Source organism: Heterocephalus glaber, unplaced genomic scaffold (assembly GCF_053883595.1).
Source record: "Heterocephalus glaber isolate CG9 unplaced genomic scaffold, H.glaber_assembly_v1.0 deba00001610, whole genome shotgun sequence".
NCBI classification, from domain to species: domain Eukaryota; kingdom Metazoa; phylum Chordata; class Mammalia; order Rodentia; family Bathyergidae; genus Heterocephalus; species Heterocephalus glaber.
The window spans coordinates 35154812-35170967 of NW_028258381.1; the positions used below are offsets into that span (position 1 = coordinate 35154812).

A 16156-nucleotide genomic window follows, 5' to 3' on the forward strand; every position below is an offset into this window, starting at 1 on the left:
CTGAGCTATACCCCCAGGCCTTTAAAAAATTGTGAGACAGGATATTACTAAGTTACTCAGGCTGACTTTGACTCAAGATCCTCTTGCTTTAGCCTCCCAATTAGCTAAGATTACAGGTAGGTACCACCATGCCCAGCTGAAAGATATGTACATTGACCTTAAGACCCTTCTAAGATCTATGAATAATATCAACCTAATATGAACCATGATATGATATGAACTTATATCAACCATGATATGAATAAAAACCTAATTCAAACCCCCCCCCTTACTGATTTCCAATTCTAAATTAAACCAATGTCTTCAAAAGTCTTTACGGGCTCTTAAAACATTAAGAAATCTTTTTAATTTTTAACTGGTACACAAAAACAAAGATTACACATGTTAATGGTGCACCACGTGATGTTTCACCACATTGTGTAATGTTTAAATCGAACATTTCCATCTCCTCATACACTTATCCTTTCTTTATGGTTAAAACACTGTATTAGTCAGTGCTTACTACAGTCAGATTTGGAAGAGTGCAAAACATCTGTCTGCACCCTGGAGACCCCAAAAGACCCAGCTGAAGGCCTGGAGCCCACGGCAATGTCCCATCTGAGTCGGTATCTGGAGACAGAAGGATCTGCGCTGGAAAGGCCCAAGGGCCCATGCTGGAAGCTGAAGAGTCTGTGTCAGAGGCTGAGGGACCTGCACCGGAAGCCAGGAGATGAGGACCAAGACAAAGACAAGGACTGAAGCTCCCCTGAAGGAAGAAAACAGTGAAACTCCTCCCAAGAAAAGCAGCAGTGAGCCGGAAATTTAGCTTAGTGGCACTGAGCCTGCCGCACAAGGTCCTGAGTTCAATCCCAGGTACCAAAAGAAAGAAAAGAAAAGCAGCAACAACGAAGCTCCTCCAGGGAAGATCAAGGGTCTCACGGTTCTTGGTACAGTGGCTGTTGGTTTGAGCACTACAAAAATGACCTCAATGTGCTACCAGCACCCATGAGGAGAGGAACCATTGGTTAAATATCATGGGACAGCCCTGGTGACAATGTATTATCACACCAGCCCTCTCTGGCAGTTTCATGGCCTTGGTGGACATCCGCCATGTAGGTAGGTGTGGAAGCAGTGATCTAACCTAGCCAGACCAGGCTTCTTGGAGAGGTGAGCTCAAGTTCTCTTGCCATGGAGGAAAATACTAGGGCTTGGGGGACGGGAAGAGAAAGCGGAGAGGAATGTGTCTTTTAGCTGACACATGACCTTTGGTGGCTGGGTGGGGAGATGGGCATGATTCTAGTGGTTTGGGGAAGTACCTGCCATGAAGATGATTATGTGTCCCTACTGGAGGTTGACCGTAACATTAATAATAAATACCAAAGAGTCAGACATGATGGTGCACGCCTGTAATCCCAGCACTCTGGGGGGCTGAGGCAGGAGGATCACAAGTTTGAGCCCAGTCTCGGTACCTTAGCAACTTAGAGCCTGTTTTAAAATACAAAACAAAAAAAGGGCTGGGGACATAGCTCAGTGCAAAGGCCATGGGTTCGATCCCCAGTACTGCGAAACAAACAAGAATATAACAGAATGTGGAACAATTAGCTGGGGTAAAGGGTGGGAGCTGTGACTCTGAAGTTACATGGCCAGAAACTTGGGTCACAAACACCAACTGGGGGCATCTAGAAGAAGCACAAATCTGGGAGGAATGAGGACTGAGTAATTAATGTCTTTATTTACAACAGGTCAGCAAACAACTCAGATAAATACAACTCAAACATTTGATTCCAGGAAACTGAGTTTAATGGCATTGCCTTAACAACTGTAGGATCAGAGGGAACACCAAGCCTGCCAGGGGAACAGAAGTCATCACCTAGGAGGTGATATGTGAAGGCACCTCGAAGGATGATGAATGGAACATTTCTTGGTAGGTAATGCAGGGGCTGTGGGGGAATTCCCGGAAGTGAGACCAGAATGCGTGAAACATGATGCACACAGGAAGTGAGCATGGTATGCGGGGGGGAGAGGCATGAGTGGAAGCCAGAAGCCACACTCCAAAGATCTGACAGTGCTGTACTAACTAGCATGGATTAATCCTAAGAGTGAGTGACTGGTATCTGGAGTTGAGGGAAGGTCATGCTAGTTAGTGGTTGGAGAAAGTGAGTAGGAGGCCAACTGGGCCCAGAGGACCTGCTAGGCATGGGTCCCAGTGATCAAGGATCACACAAGAGAGGAGAGCGTGAGGACATGAGGTCCATTTGGCTGTGCCAGAAGGCATATGGAGAGGGCCAGTGGTTTTTAGGAATTTACCAAAATCGGAATGAGATAAGAGTTTGTTCAGATCAGAGAGCACTATCAAGAGGGACAGTAGGCCAACTTCCAACAAAGGAATTGTGCCATCAGAGTGAGTGGTCAGAGTTTTGATAAGAGATTGAAGATGTGGAGTCTGAGTTAGCAAATAGAGTATCTCAGAAACGCATTTTCCTGGGCCTCCTGTTCCTTGTAAATCTCCCAGGAACACCGGCATCGTAACTGAGGTTGTGTATCAAAGCCGCAAATGGACAAGGTCACAGAAGGCCCCTTCTCACTGGGGGAATCCCTTTTATCTCAGGCTGCTTTTGGTCAGTGTTAGCGCAGGCCCTTGTGGCTTCGCTTTAAGGGGGGTGGACTTTGCTGCTAATGGATAATCAAACATTGGTTGTACCTGTTGCAGGAGAGAGAACTCACCCAGAATGTGACTTCCTGGTGTTCAGTCTTAGGACTGGGCCAGCTCCATTTGCAGAAGCAGCACTGTCTGGGCTTGAAATCATGGGTTGAGTTTGGCATAGGCAGAAGTGGAAGCATAAAGGGATGCTTAGGGGGATACTGAGTCACACGGGTCTGCAGCTAGGAGGAGGGAGTGGGTCTTGAGACAGATGTAAGAGTTCTCATGGCTGAAGGTGGCCATTTCCCCAGTGAGAGGGTAGACTGTCCTCCCTCGTCTTTCCCTTATAGCAGAGTCAGAAATGCCAGGCCCTGGATTACCAAGGGCTTGTCCTGCATCCAGTTAAGGAGAAGAAATGGTAAAAATATGTAGACAACCCAACCCTGGGCAAGTGAGAAGAGGTATCGCATGTGCCTCTGTCAACAGAAGGGTCTAGCTCTGCACAAGCTCCTTAATCCTCGTGGCTGAGGACTACCTCCCTCTGCCACTCAGCCCACATACTCAGCACAGAGGTTCCTGGGGAGAAACCTGAGCCCTTTCAGACATCTTTCTACCCTGGGTGCTCAACCCCTCATCCTCAGCACATAAGCTGGAAAGAGGATACCTGGCTTCTTCCAAATGGACCAGGGCTTTAGAAGGCTGGAGAGAAGCCAGGCACAGTGGTGCATGCCTGTAATCTCAACATTCTGGGAGGCTAAGGCAGGAGGATTTCAAGTTCAAGGCTAGCCTAGGCAATTTATCAATTTAGTAAGATTCTGTCTCAAGAAAATTATAAAAAGGACCTGGGGTTGTAGCACAGTCTGAGGCCCTGGGTTCAATCCCTTGTACCAATTAAAAAGGAGAGGGGAAGGAGCTGGGGAGAACTGAGAGGGCAGGGCCACAGGGCTCAAGAAGAATCTGGGACTCCTGGAATCACACAGGGTGTGAGAGGCAAGCAGGAAGGGTGGACAATGGCTTGGGACAGCCAAAGGAGACGGGTGCAAAGTATGAGTCTTTGGGGGAAGCAGAGAAGGCCCTGGGAGCAAGGGCTGGCCTAAGGTTCTTGGGGTCAGGAGCTACAGCCCCATTTCCTGGGAGAGAAGCGTTCCCTTGACTCCCCTCCAAGCCCTTGTGCCTGTCTCCCTCAGGGCCCACCAGGAGCACCTGGCCTGAGTCCAACTGGACTGCCCCACAGGAGTTCATAATCCTGGGCTTCTCCGGGTGGCCCCCAGGCCTCCGAGTGCTGCTCTTTGGGCTGCTCCTGCCACTCTACCTGGCCACCCTGGCGGGGAACCTGCTCATCCTGGGCCTGGCCCTGGCTGAGCCCACACTACACACACCCATGTACTTCTTCCTGGGTGCATTGTCAGCCGTGGAGGTGGCCTACACACTGGTGCTCACCCCACGCATGTTGGCCGGCTTCCTCCTGCCTCCTGGGGGCCAGGCTGTGGCCCCCTCCACCTGTGCTGCCCAGATGGGCCTTTTTGTGGCTCTGGGTGGCTCCGAGTGCCTGCTGCTGGCCGCCATGGCCCTGGACCGCTACCTGGCCATCTGCCACCCACTCTACTACCCTCAGCTAATGACTGCAGGGCTCTGCTGGGCCCTTCTGGCCTGTAGCTGCACAGGCGGCTCGGTCTTGGCTGTAGGCCTCACCACCACCATATTCCAGCTGCCCTTCTGCCATGGTGGCCTTGTCAACCACGTCTTCTGCGACCTCCCAGCTGTGCTGGTGCTGGCCTGTGGGAACCGGAAGCTGCAGGAACATGTGCTCCTGGTGGCCTGCCTGCTGCTGCTGGTGCTGCCCCTGTTCCTGATACTGCTCTCCTACACCAGGGTGCTTGTGGTCATCCTGGGGGTTGGGGATGCTGCAGGCCGCCGCAAGGCCTTCAACACGGTGGCATCCCATCTCACGGTGGCCGTGCTCCACTACGGCTGTGCTACGGCCATGTATGCCAGGCCCCTGAGCAGCCGCTCCCTGGAGGAGGACAAGCTGGTGTCGCTCATCTACATCAACCTCACCCCGCTGCTGTACCCAGCCATTTACACACTGCGCAACCGGGACATCCAGGGTGCCCTGCAGCGAGCCATCAGCCAGAGGACTCCAGGGACGGCCCACGAGGCTAAGCTTACCTAACACTGGGCATCAGCTCCTGAGATTTCCCCTGATGGGAACCTCTCCATTCCAGAGCCATCTGAGGCTCCCAGGCTCACTGGACAGAAACTTGGGAAGGGCATCCAAGAACCTCAAAATCCAGCTCCTACAGAGCTCAGTATCTGTGGACATTTTGAACCAGACAATTCTTTGTTGTGGGGGACACTATGCACTGTAGGATGTGCAGCAGTACTTCAGGCCTCTGCTCACTTGATGCCACCCCTGAGATGTGACAAAAAATGTCACTGGAGGGCTACGGTGTAGCTCAGTGGTAGAGTGCTTGCCTAGCAATGCATGAGGTCCTGGGTTCAAATTGAAAAAAAGAAGTCACCGGACACTACCCACAGGTTCCCTGAGGGGAAAATAACTGCTGGTTTCTGCTGCTCTACACCTAGCCACACAGTATCTTCTGAAGAGAAACAAGGACTTCTGTACAATTTTTCAGAAGCATTTATAGGCAAAGACTGGAAAATAATGTGCACAAATGCGCACTAAGTAAGAACTTGTGGGGCCAGGGATTTAGCTCAGTGGTGCCTCTGCTTGCCTTGCAAGCACAAGGTCCTGAGTTCAATCCCCAGTACCAAAAAGAAAAAGAACTTGTGGCATATTCACACAATAAAATACAGTAATGCTTCAGTTCATGAATGCTTCCATTCGAGAACACTGGATTGGGTGATGAACACAAACATGGCCATCTTCCCCAGAATTGTGGAATGAAGTTTGTGAATCAAGGTACCACTGTACTACACAGCTGTAAAAAAGAATGAACCACAGCTACCAGCTGAAAAAGACAAAGTTATAGCTGTGGTGTCCAAGAAGCAAGACCCAGAGAATCCTTACCGTGCAGTTCCATCCAAAGGGCAATGACAAACTAATTGATGGTGGCTGATGTCTTAAGAATCGTCACCTGGGTTTGAGCTGGCAGGGAGGATGGAGAGATCACCTGGGTACTTGAAGAGTCCTGTCTCTTGGTTTGGGTGGGAATTACAGGGGTATGTAGGTGGGCAGACCTTTATCAAGATGCACACTGTGAAGGCTTGTGTCCTCTAAGGTGTGTAAAATAAGCTACACCTGATTCCAACTAGTTACAAGATGCAGCAAGCTTTGCCCACTCCTGCCTCTGTCGTGCTGTTAGGTGGCTGTGGTGCTCCCAGTTCTCTTGTGAAAATCCCTGTGACTCTAGGATCTGCCCTGGTACTGTTTCCTCTGTGAACCCCTCCTGGGTACCTGGCCTTCCATTATAACCACTGTACTCTAAAATGAATTTCAGCCTTTGCTTCTGTGACCACCCACCCACAATTAGAGTGTGAGCTCTTTAAGGACAAGTTTTCAGGCTCTCTCCTTATGTTTCAAGATCCATGAACTTGAAGTTCTTAATATCTAATGGAGGACTAAACCATGGAAAAACCCTGGGTTATTTGGGGGGCTTTAAATATTGGGCCCCTTGGGACATAGCCCTGGAACCCTACTGAGAACAAGAACCTGTCCCTTGTAGCCTTTCTCTCTTCCTTTCTTTCTGCATCCTTTCTTCACTCCCCCATTGTCTTTGTACTGGGGATTAAGCCCAGGGCCTTCACCCTGAACTACATCCCCTGCCCTTTTTATCGAGATAGATCTCGCTAAATTGCCCATGGTGGGCTCAAACTTGCCAGCCATCAGCCTCAGCCTCCCAGAGGAATAAGACTATAGGTGTGTGCCACCCTGCCCAGCCCCTGGAGTCTTTTATTCTAAGCATGTCAGAACTGGCTGTGAGGAACCAAGTAGGTTGGCAGTTGCTGGGCCCAACTTACTGATGCCAAGGTGCCCTGAAAATAGGTTTTTAACTTGGTATAAATAATGGTATTCAGAAAACCTGAAAGCCCCCAAGCCCAGGATTCAAAATTCCGTGGAACTTTTCCCTAAGATGTGACTAATGACTATCCTCAGCCTAAAACTATCCCCTGAAGAGCCTAAAAGTCTTAAGGCAGCATAAGCACAGGTAAATTCTGCTTCCCCACACTTCTGGCTAGAGACTGTGCCTCTGTGAGTGCTGACTTAGAACCGGGGGCAAACAGTACCTGGCTGGGTGAGACTGCACAAGTCTCTCGAGAGGTCTTTCCACATCACCTCCAACCTTGCCTTCTGCTTCTCCAGCACCAGAAACAGAAATCTCAGACTCCTCCCCAAATCCTGTAGGTAAAAGGGAAGTGATCTCCACTAGGTGAGATTTAGGACTATGTTTTTCCTTTGAAGACTATGTGCAGAGAAGTTTTAGGTTCACAGAACAACTAGAAGGTACAGAAAGGTCCAGGACCTGCTGTAGCACACACAAGATTTTGCGTGGGAATCCTGAGACACCTCGCTCCAAGGGTCATCTCCCCAGAACACCTCTTTGCTTCTATAAGTTGTTTCAAAGACCACAGCACTCTTTTATACTAATTGCTCTGTTTTTCAACCAGGATATGAATAGGGCCAGTTCAAAACTCAGGCAAAACATAGCTCAGTGTTGGACTCCTCGTGGTAAGCTCGTGTTTACACATGCCCAGGGAGAGAGGGACAAGCTTTCCATCTATCTTCCCTTCCTCTCTACACAGACTTTGGAGAATCCTGGATTTGAATTGTGTCACTGCCAACTGTCTGCCCTGTGTGGCCTCAAAGCCTCAACCTGTAGTCCTTGACATGCAAGGTTCTGGGCTGCACCCTTGCTGTAGCTCAGGATCAACTGGTGTTTGGTTGCCTCTACACAGCTAGCATCTGCAAAGTGAGAGGCAAATTATGCATTTAAAAGAATGTTAGCTTTTATTGTCCATCATTTCTAGTTGTTTATAGTAAATTGTTTTGCTTTAGACCATCTACCACATTGCCAGAAAGGGAGACCCAAGCTCACACATTTAATACATAACTTTTAGCTAGTTGATCGAGAGAGATCAGAAGATGTCATGAAATCATTAGCTTCCATCCAGGGGCTCTGATATAATAGGTGGTACCATCTATGGACTTCTACTCAATAAATTCCTACTGTTCCCATTATTAATTCAAAGACAGAGGGTATTGTTTAACATAAAGTCTTGATATATATATTATTCTATATATTTGGTGTGTAGGTCTACAAATTCAGTAAACCAGTGGAACTCAAAAATAAATATTCTGTTTTGGCGGCAAACTCAGGAGCATAAATAACCCGATGTACCATCTGGAATAGTTCTGATCTGCTTATGAGATCTGCTGTCTTGGTGATTTAATTTATTCTATTTTAATGCTTCATATCCACAGTTCACAGAGATACCCTTCACCATCAAGTATATCAGGTAACAATGTATCACTGTACGCAGGCACCATTATCCTGCTGGCTCTGAGTTGGGCAGTTCACCTCCCTCTCTCTCCCTGTTGCAGTCACCTGTGCAGCTTGTCCCTGGTGTGGATCTGGTGGTGGCGGAAGAGAAGGTCCTGACCCAGTCTGCTGCTTGCCCTTGTTTGAGGGTGCATGCTCCATCAGCCATGACCGGTGTGAGCAGCTTTTCTCGAATTTCGAGCACTTGAAGAGCTTCTGTCCCACTGGGCTGGCTCTGGACGGCAGTGGCTGCAGCACCCCCTCACCTTGTCCCTGGAGTGCACAAAGCCTCTCCGCACCTGGTGTACGCGTGGGGCCTCCGCCACCCTGATCCCCAGCCGGGGCTGTGTCCTAGCTTAAAGTTTATCCACACTACGTGGATTCGGCAGGCACAGGAGGCTCAAGCTTCGAATAGAGGAATAAGTTCCCCTGGCCCATAGGGTTCCAACCTCTCCCTGGCCAGGTAGGTGCTGGGACTGTACCTCGGCTGGCTTCATGCTCTCACTGCTTCATGGTACCCTGGGCTGGTGAGTTTTTGCTCATCTGGGCTTCCAGTTTAATGCCCAGTGTTTGCCTTGATGTTCCTGCCACCTATCCCCTTGGGCATCAACTCCCCACACTTCCAGAAAGGAGGACACGAACGTTTTCATCTTTTCAGTATTAATGCCACAGAATTCAGAAGTCTCTGGAGGAAGGACTCGTGTAACTTTGAACCTCACTCCCCAGACTGAAAACTAATTCTGCTCACACTAATGCCTTGGCTTTTGAAAAGAGGAAAAAAAAGAATACTGGAAGCAGAGATAATATAAGGATGATGAACATAAGTAGCTCCATGGCTAGCAGGTGTGACATGGCAACACACATGTAAAAGCAAGCAAGAAAGGAAAACCAATTGGCGTGGGTTACACCTGTAAATCCCACCACTCTGGGAGGCAGGAGGGTCCCAAATTCAAGCCTAGCCTGGGCAACTCAGTGATATAGTGAAACTTTTATCAAAGCAAAAATTAGAGCTGGTGTCATTCAGTGCAAAGGTCCTGGGTTCCGTCTCCCTCTGTTTCGTTCACTGCAAGATCCCTACATCAGGACAGCCCTCGGTGCCCCAGGACCAGAGTCCCTGCAAATTCCCATGCCCATGTCACCATTTTCTCCAGTCAGAGCTTCTCGGTGCCAAGGCCACCTGACACCCAAAGGCTCCCTGGCCCTTCTTTATGCCCAGTGGAACTGACTCTCACTAAGCCCATGGGAATGTTCCTTGTGTGTGTTGTTACCACACCACTGCTGACTCAACTCAGAATCTTAAAAGAGATTCTACAACCCGTGTCTCCTAGATCCTTCCCAGCTTGCTCGCTTTTCTTTTTGGGTGATACTGGGAAATGAATTCAGGGCCTTTGCACTGGGCTACATCCTCATGCGCCTCCCATTTTCTTTTGAAAACTCACAAGTTCCCCAGGCTGGGCTAAAACTTGCATTCCTCCTGTCTCAGCCTTCCAGAATGCCAGGGTTACAGGTGTGTGCTACCGACCTCTTATCTTACCTGCATTTTACACTACTCTAATGGCTGCTCACCTCTAGCACTCACAACCACTCCATGGATGTCACACTTCGGTCCACAAGTCTGTGGGTTCCTCACACCAAGAAGATGTGCACAGGTCCCTGCACTGTCCCCAGCACACAGACGAGCAGAGGAGGACCATGCGGATTTACTTTCTTGGCCCTCAGCTGTCCTCCCAGAGGTGGAGAGCGCGCTGGACAACGAGGGTTTTGACATGTCCGACAGCCAGGCGCTCCTCAGCCAGCTGCAGGGGGATAGCTCCTCCAATCACTTGCCCTCCGATTCAGGTTCCTCCAAGATCAGTGAAAACCAGGGCTGGGGCCTAGGAACCAACAGCTCCGAGTCCTGGAAAACCAAGAAGAAGAAGTCGCACCTGAGTCTGGTGGGGGCCGCATCTGCCCTGGGCTCCAGCAAGAAGAAGCCAAAGCCCCCGGCACCCCTGACGCCCAGCATCTACGATGACATCAACTGATGGGGGCACAGGGATGGCCTTTGGGTGAGCAGAGCCTCTGACCTTCGCTGGCAGCACCGCTTGGCGAGCACAGGGGACCAGGCAGGTGGAGGGTCTGCGTGTGCGCCCCTGGAGCGTGCCGGAGTCCTCTGCAGTGGAGCCAGCCTCGGTGTGCAGGCCTCAGACCTGGGCACCATCGCCTTGGACACCGTTTGATGGGAGGCGGTTTTCCTATTTATTCTGTGAGTTACTGGCCTGGCCACTGCCCCGTGCTCCCTGCCCCACCCCAGGAACTGGACCTCACCCCTCGGAGGCCCAAGGCAATGTGAAGGGGTCTGGGCTGGCCAAGGCGGGCCGGGTGCAGAGTTGTGCTGCCTGTCTGGTGGGCACCGGTGGCCGGCTGCCAAGCGGTACCCAGAACTGCACTGCCTCCCTGCCCCAGGGCAGCCCCTCCATCTCCAAGGGTTCCCGGGTGGCTGGAGCTATCCCTTGTCCTTCGGTGCCAGGAGAGGGCCACAGCCTTGAAGCTTCAAGGAACAGAAAGGGGAGTGCAGGGTGGGGTGAGCTGTCACCGGGACCCCGCCATCCCTCAGATCCCACCCTGCGGTGGCGGGGAGAGGCCAGTGCTGCTTTATTTGAAATGTTTTCTTACCTCATTCCCTGCCCTGGGAAGGGCGCAGCCTCACCCTCCTGGGGTGGCCCCATGTCCCCTGTGCCTGCTGCTTGCCACCTTCCCCTGGACCACTCGTCCTGCTCTGTCCCAGCCTCCAAGCTGCCCTGTCCCCTCCTGCACCACTTTTAAGTTATTTATTCTGGACTTGTGGTTTGGGGCTTTGAGGAAAATCCTTACCTTGTACCTCTCCCTGTGCTAGGAGTGGATGGGAAGAGGGTGGCTCTGCGCCCCGGGCTGATGGAGGGAAGGGTGGTGTCACCCCATGGGATGTCGTGCCAGTGTGTCCACTGGCCTGCTCTACATCCAGAGAGATGTACAGCCCCTCACGGGTACCATGTGCCAGGCCAGAGCATCCACTGGCCAAGGACAGAGGTGCCCATCTGGGCCGGAGCTGACCTGTGCTGTTCCCTGGTACGTGCTGGGTGTGTCCCACAATTGAGGGGCTGGTACCCAGGACTGCTCAGATTGATTTGGGTTAAGGACCCTAGAGGATTGTGGGAACAACTGGGCAGGGCTGCGGGACCCTGTCTGGAACCCTGGTTTCCCACTGGAGTGCTTCTGATTGGGGCTGATGCCTGGTTACAAATTGGTTTTTAACAAACAAACAAACAAAAAAGTCTGTGGGTTCCTGAGCCCACCTGCTGAGGTCCTAAGAGATGAAGAACATCATTTACTGACATCCCCCATCAAAATTTTCTGGCACAGCTCTGGATTTAGCTCAGTGGTTCCGCCACCTGCCTTATAAGCACAAGGTCCGGAGTTCACTCCCTGGTACAAAAAAAACCCCAAAAAACCCAAACAATTAAAAAAAAAAATTTCTAGCATGGAGAGTTTTTAAAGTTCCCCAGAGTCCACCTTAACAACCATGCAGTGGGCGTGGCTATCAGGGCAGTGCTAGGCAAATATTGCCCTGAGGGGCGGGGAAACGAGATAGCAGTGTGAGTTGGGGATAGGCTATCTCTTTCAGGGCGTGGCTTATGGAGTCTCACTTTCCTGCCCCGGGTTGGCCACCTCACGTGATATGGGTTGGAAGATGGCGTCTCCCATTGACGGGACAGATTTGGAAGCATCTTTGCTAAGTTTTGAAAAACTTGATCGTGCCTCACCAGATCTTTGGCCAGAACAATTGCCAGGTGTTTCTGAATTTGAAGCTTCCTTCAAAAGTCCTATTACTAGTTCTCCACCTAAGTGGATGGCTGAAATAGAACGATATGACATTGATATGTTAAAAGAACTGGGGAGCCTCATGACAGCTAATTTGATGAAGAAGGTAGGAGGCCTACAGAACCTGGCCTATCAGCTGGGGCTGGATGAGTCACAGAGGAGGTGAGCTGCTCCCAGCGCACAAGAGGAGGCTTCCGGGCCGCCATACCACCCCCACCAGCAGCAACCCCACCCCACCCCCGTCGAAATGAGAAGACACATAAATAAGTCTCAAAAACAGACTTCCAGATCACCTACGGCAACCCCAAAGGGAAATGAGATGGAACACTCTGATACTCAACCACCTGGATTCCCTGAACTGGCAACAAAAGAGAATCTGGAAAAAAATGAAATCAAATAATTTCTCAGATAACAGCAGAGATTGTGCTCATAGTGCAAGACATTATTAATAAATCTAGAGAGGAGCTCAGGAACATGATGGAATCCCAACATAGGAAACAAATGGAATCCATAAAACAGATGCAAACAGATTTCCAGGAGATTAAAAACTCCATTGAAAGTCTACACAGCAGAATGAGCAAATGTGAGGACAGAATTTCAGATATAGAAGATAAGATTGCAATTAGTGACCAGGAAAAGAACAATTGCTTTAAAATTGTAAGGGACCATGAGAAATCAATCCAGCAGCTGCTAGACAATGCAAAGAAGAAAAACATGATGAATCAGAGACAATGAAAAAACAGGAGAGAGTGCAGATGACATTAAAAAAACTGTCTACAGAAGTGATGGCAGAAAACTTCCCAAGCAGGGGAAAAGAACTTGACACACAGATAAGTGGGGCATATAGGACTCCAACTAGCCTTGATCAAAAAAAATCTACACATAGGCATATAATGTTAAGATTCAGAAACCCAACAGAAGAACAAAGTTCTACAAGCAGCTACAGAAAAGAAACAAATCACATACAAAGGAAAGCCCATCAGAATCACAGCAGACTTCTCAACACAAACCATCAAGGCAAGAAGAGCTTGGAGTGACATATTCCAAGCCCTAAAAGAAAACAGCCTCCAACCCAGATTGATGTACCCTGCAAAACTGTCTTTCAAAATTGATGGGGAAATAAGATACTTTCATGACAAAGAGCACCTTAGGAACTTGATGAATACCAAACCAGCACTCCAAAAAATTTTAGGCAATATCCTAGGAAAAGACAATAAGGATCACAACCCCAGGAAGCACAGCAGAATGAATCTGTCGGGCACGACAAGAAATTAAATGCAATGGGGGAGAATCCAACAAACAGAAAAAGTCATGACAATGATAAGTCAATATGTATGTGTTATAACCATCAATGTTAATGGTTTCAACTCACCAATCAAAAGAAATAGACTGGCAGAATGGGTCAAGAAGCAAGATCCAACAATATGCTGCATACAAGAAACACATTTAATTCAAAAAGAAACTCATAGTCTGAAAGTTAAAGGGTGGAAAACAATACTCCATGTGATGGGAACCCGAATAAAAAAGCAGAAGTAGCTATCCTCTCTGCAGATCAAGTGGATTTCAAACAAAAATCTGAAACACTCTGGTCCCAAGAATTTCAGATAAGGGATACTCAACTGGTATGTACAAATCTATTGTGAACATGTGTTTTCATTCCTGTCAAGTAAAAACTTAAGAACAGGACTGTTGGTTCTTAAGAATAATATAAGAAATTTCTATATTGTTTTCCAAAGTGGTTTTATCATTTTACATTCACATTAGCAGTATTAGAAAGTTTTAACTGGTTCATACCTAAGCTGATATTTGTTCTTTTAAAACTTTGAACTTCATCTCCCTAATGAGTGTATAATTCAATCTTGTTATTGTACCAATTAGTATTTTTCTGATTTTAGTGTTGCACACCTTTCCTTGTGCTGTACTGGCTATTTATTATCTTCTTGTGTCTACTTTTTAATTGGGTTGTCTATTAATGAGCTGTAAGAGTTCTTTATATATTTTAGTCATAGGTTATATGTATTATAAATATGGTCTGTTTAAGTACTACTTTTCATTTTAATGATGTCATTTAAAGTTCTAAATTTTGATGGAATCTCATTTATCAATTTTTTTCTTTTATACATGTTTTTTAGATCCTAGGAAATTCTTGCCTACCCTGAATTCATAAATATTTTCCCTTACAATTTCTTCTTAAAGTTTTATAGTTTTAGTTTTTCATATTTAGGTTCATGGATCCTTTCAAGTTATTTTTATGTATGGAAATAAAGGGTGGAGGTTAATTTTTTATATACAGATACCAGGTATTCTAGTGTCATTTGCTGAAAACACTATCTTTTCCTCTGCTCTTGAATTGAGTTAATGTTAAATAATCTTTCAAAATTCAGTGGACCATATATGCATGGTTCTATTTCTAGATTCTCTGTTTTATTCCAATGATCTATATGTCTTTCCTTACACCAACACTGTCTTGATTACTGTAGCTTTAGAGGAAGTCTTAAAATTAGGTACTAAATGTCTTCCAACACTGATTTTTTTTCTTTTTCTTTTTCTAGGTTCTTTGTACTCCTATATAACTTTTAAATTTCAATATCCAATTCTTCATTTATAGCAAGAATACATAGATCTGAATTTTTTTTTTTTTTTGTACCGGGGATCGAACTCAGGTCCTTGAACTTGTGAAACCACTGCGCTAAATCCCCGGCCCTATCCTGCTAAATTCAAATACAAGTTCTAGGGGCTCCTAGAGATTTCATAGTATTTTCTCTGTAGATGATCATTTCATCTGCATATAAAGATTTTACTTCTACCTTGCCAATCCTATCCTAATTGTGTCATTTTATTGCCAGACTATTTTGGTTTGGGCCTATGTTTCAAAGTTTAATGGGCAGATGAAGAGTAGGCATATCTGCCCTTGTTCCCCACCTTAGGGAGAAAGTGTTGTATCTTCTCCATTCATATAAGGTGTTTTTGCTGGAAGTATGGAATACATGTCTTTGATCTGTTGAGAAGGTTCTGTTCTACTTCTAGTCTCCTGATAGCTTTTACCATGAACAGCTGTAGAATTTAGTCCAATACTTTTTCTCCAACTACTGCCAGGATCATATGGATTTTTCCTTTCCTCTGTTAAAATGATGACTTTTGGTGGTAGATCTTCCATTGCTGAACCAACACTGCCATCCCTATAATAAAACCACTTTCTACGTACTGCAGATCTGACTTCTAATAGTTTGTTTTGTTAAACAGATTTCTATCTATGTTCATACTTTTTTCTTCTATTATCTTTATCCAGTTTTAGTATTAGCACAATGTTGATTACCTAAAACGAGGGGAGAAGTGTTTTTTTCTGCTTTAAATGTTTGATATAATTTATCAGTTAAAATGTATATGAGCCTGTTGTTGTCATATAGGTAGGTTTTCAAGCTAGGAATATACTTTCTTTAATAGGTGCTATTCGAATTTTATATTTCCTCTGGAGTTAGTTTTATTAATTCATCTTCCAAGGTACTTCTTAGAAGTTATCAAATTTATTTCAAAAAAGATTTTTGTAATATGCTTTCTGTATCCTTTTAAATTCTGTAAAATCTGTGGTAATGTCCCCTAGATCTTGATATTGTAATTTTAAAAATGTATAATTGATATTGGGTAATAGGAAGTAAAGGTCTAAAGGAGCAGGGGAAGTGGGAGGGTAAGGGAAATGAAAGAAGGGAAAAGAAAAAATATGAGAAAAGGAAATAAAATAGAAACAAAATCTTTGCAAATAGGGAAGGGTGGAGGGGGTGAAGGGAGGGCAGGGGAAGGGGAAAAAAATAAGAACCAAGATACTCATGTAATGGTACAAGATCCCAATGATGAATGTAACTGTATTTTATACCTAAAATGTACCAATAAACTTAATGGGAAAAAAAATAAAGTTCCCCAGAGACTTCTGGCATAGAACCTTGGTTAATGACCACTGTCCTGAACATCTGCTTGACAGAGATGCTGCCCTGAAAGGAAGAGGGTTTGGTGAATGTCCACCACAAGCTTCTCATGGAAGTAAGGACAAATAAACTATAGGCTCTTCTCTCCTTGTTACTATGCTGAGCTGCTGGGGAGAAAGCTTCAGTTATAATTATCAGGCAGCATAGGGCCATGTCGCATGGTTTTGAAGGAATTTATGAGTCATATGAAAAGTAACATACCAATGCTGGGTACC

At 46.8% G+C, this 16156-nt stretch overlaps 1 protein-coding gene across 2 annotated transcripts in view; it reads left to right on the plus strand.

Moving 5' to 3' along the window:
- The window catches only part of LOC101699406 (olfactory receptor 10AC1-like), a 60325-nt gene extending 44442 nt beyond the window's left edge, over positions 1 to 15883 (plus strand). The window contains exons 3-4 of one of the 2 annotated variants that reach the window (XM_021254645.2): positions 1722 to 1903; positions 3808 to 15883. In XM_021254645.2, the coding sequence (XP_021110304.1) occupies positions 1882 to 1903; positions 3808 to 4793 (1008 nt within the window). In that variant the 5' untranslated portion in view covers positions 1722 to 1881 and the 3' untranslated portion in view covers positions 4794 to 15883. The remainder of the gene's footprint in view (positions 1 to 1721; positions 1904 to 3807) is intronic. The other variant, XM_087196433.1, reaches the window with a different exon arrangement.
- The last annotated feature ends 273 nt before the right edge of the window (positions 15884 to 16156 follow it).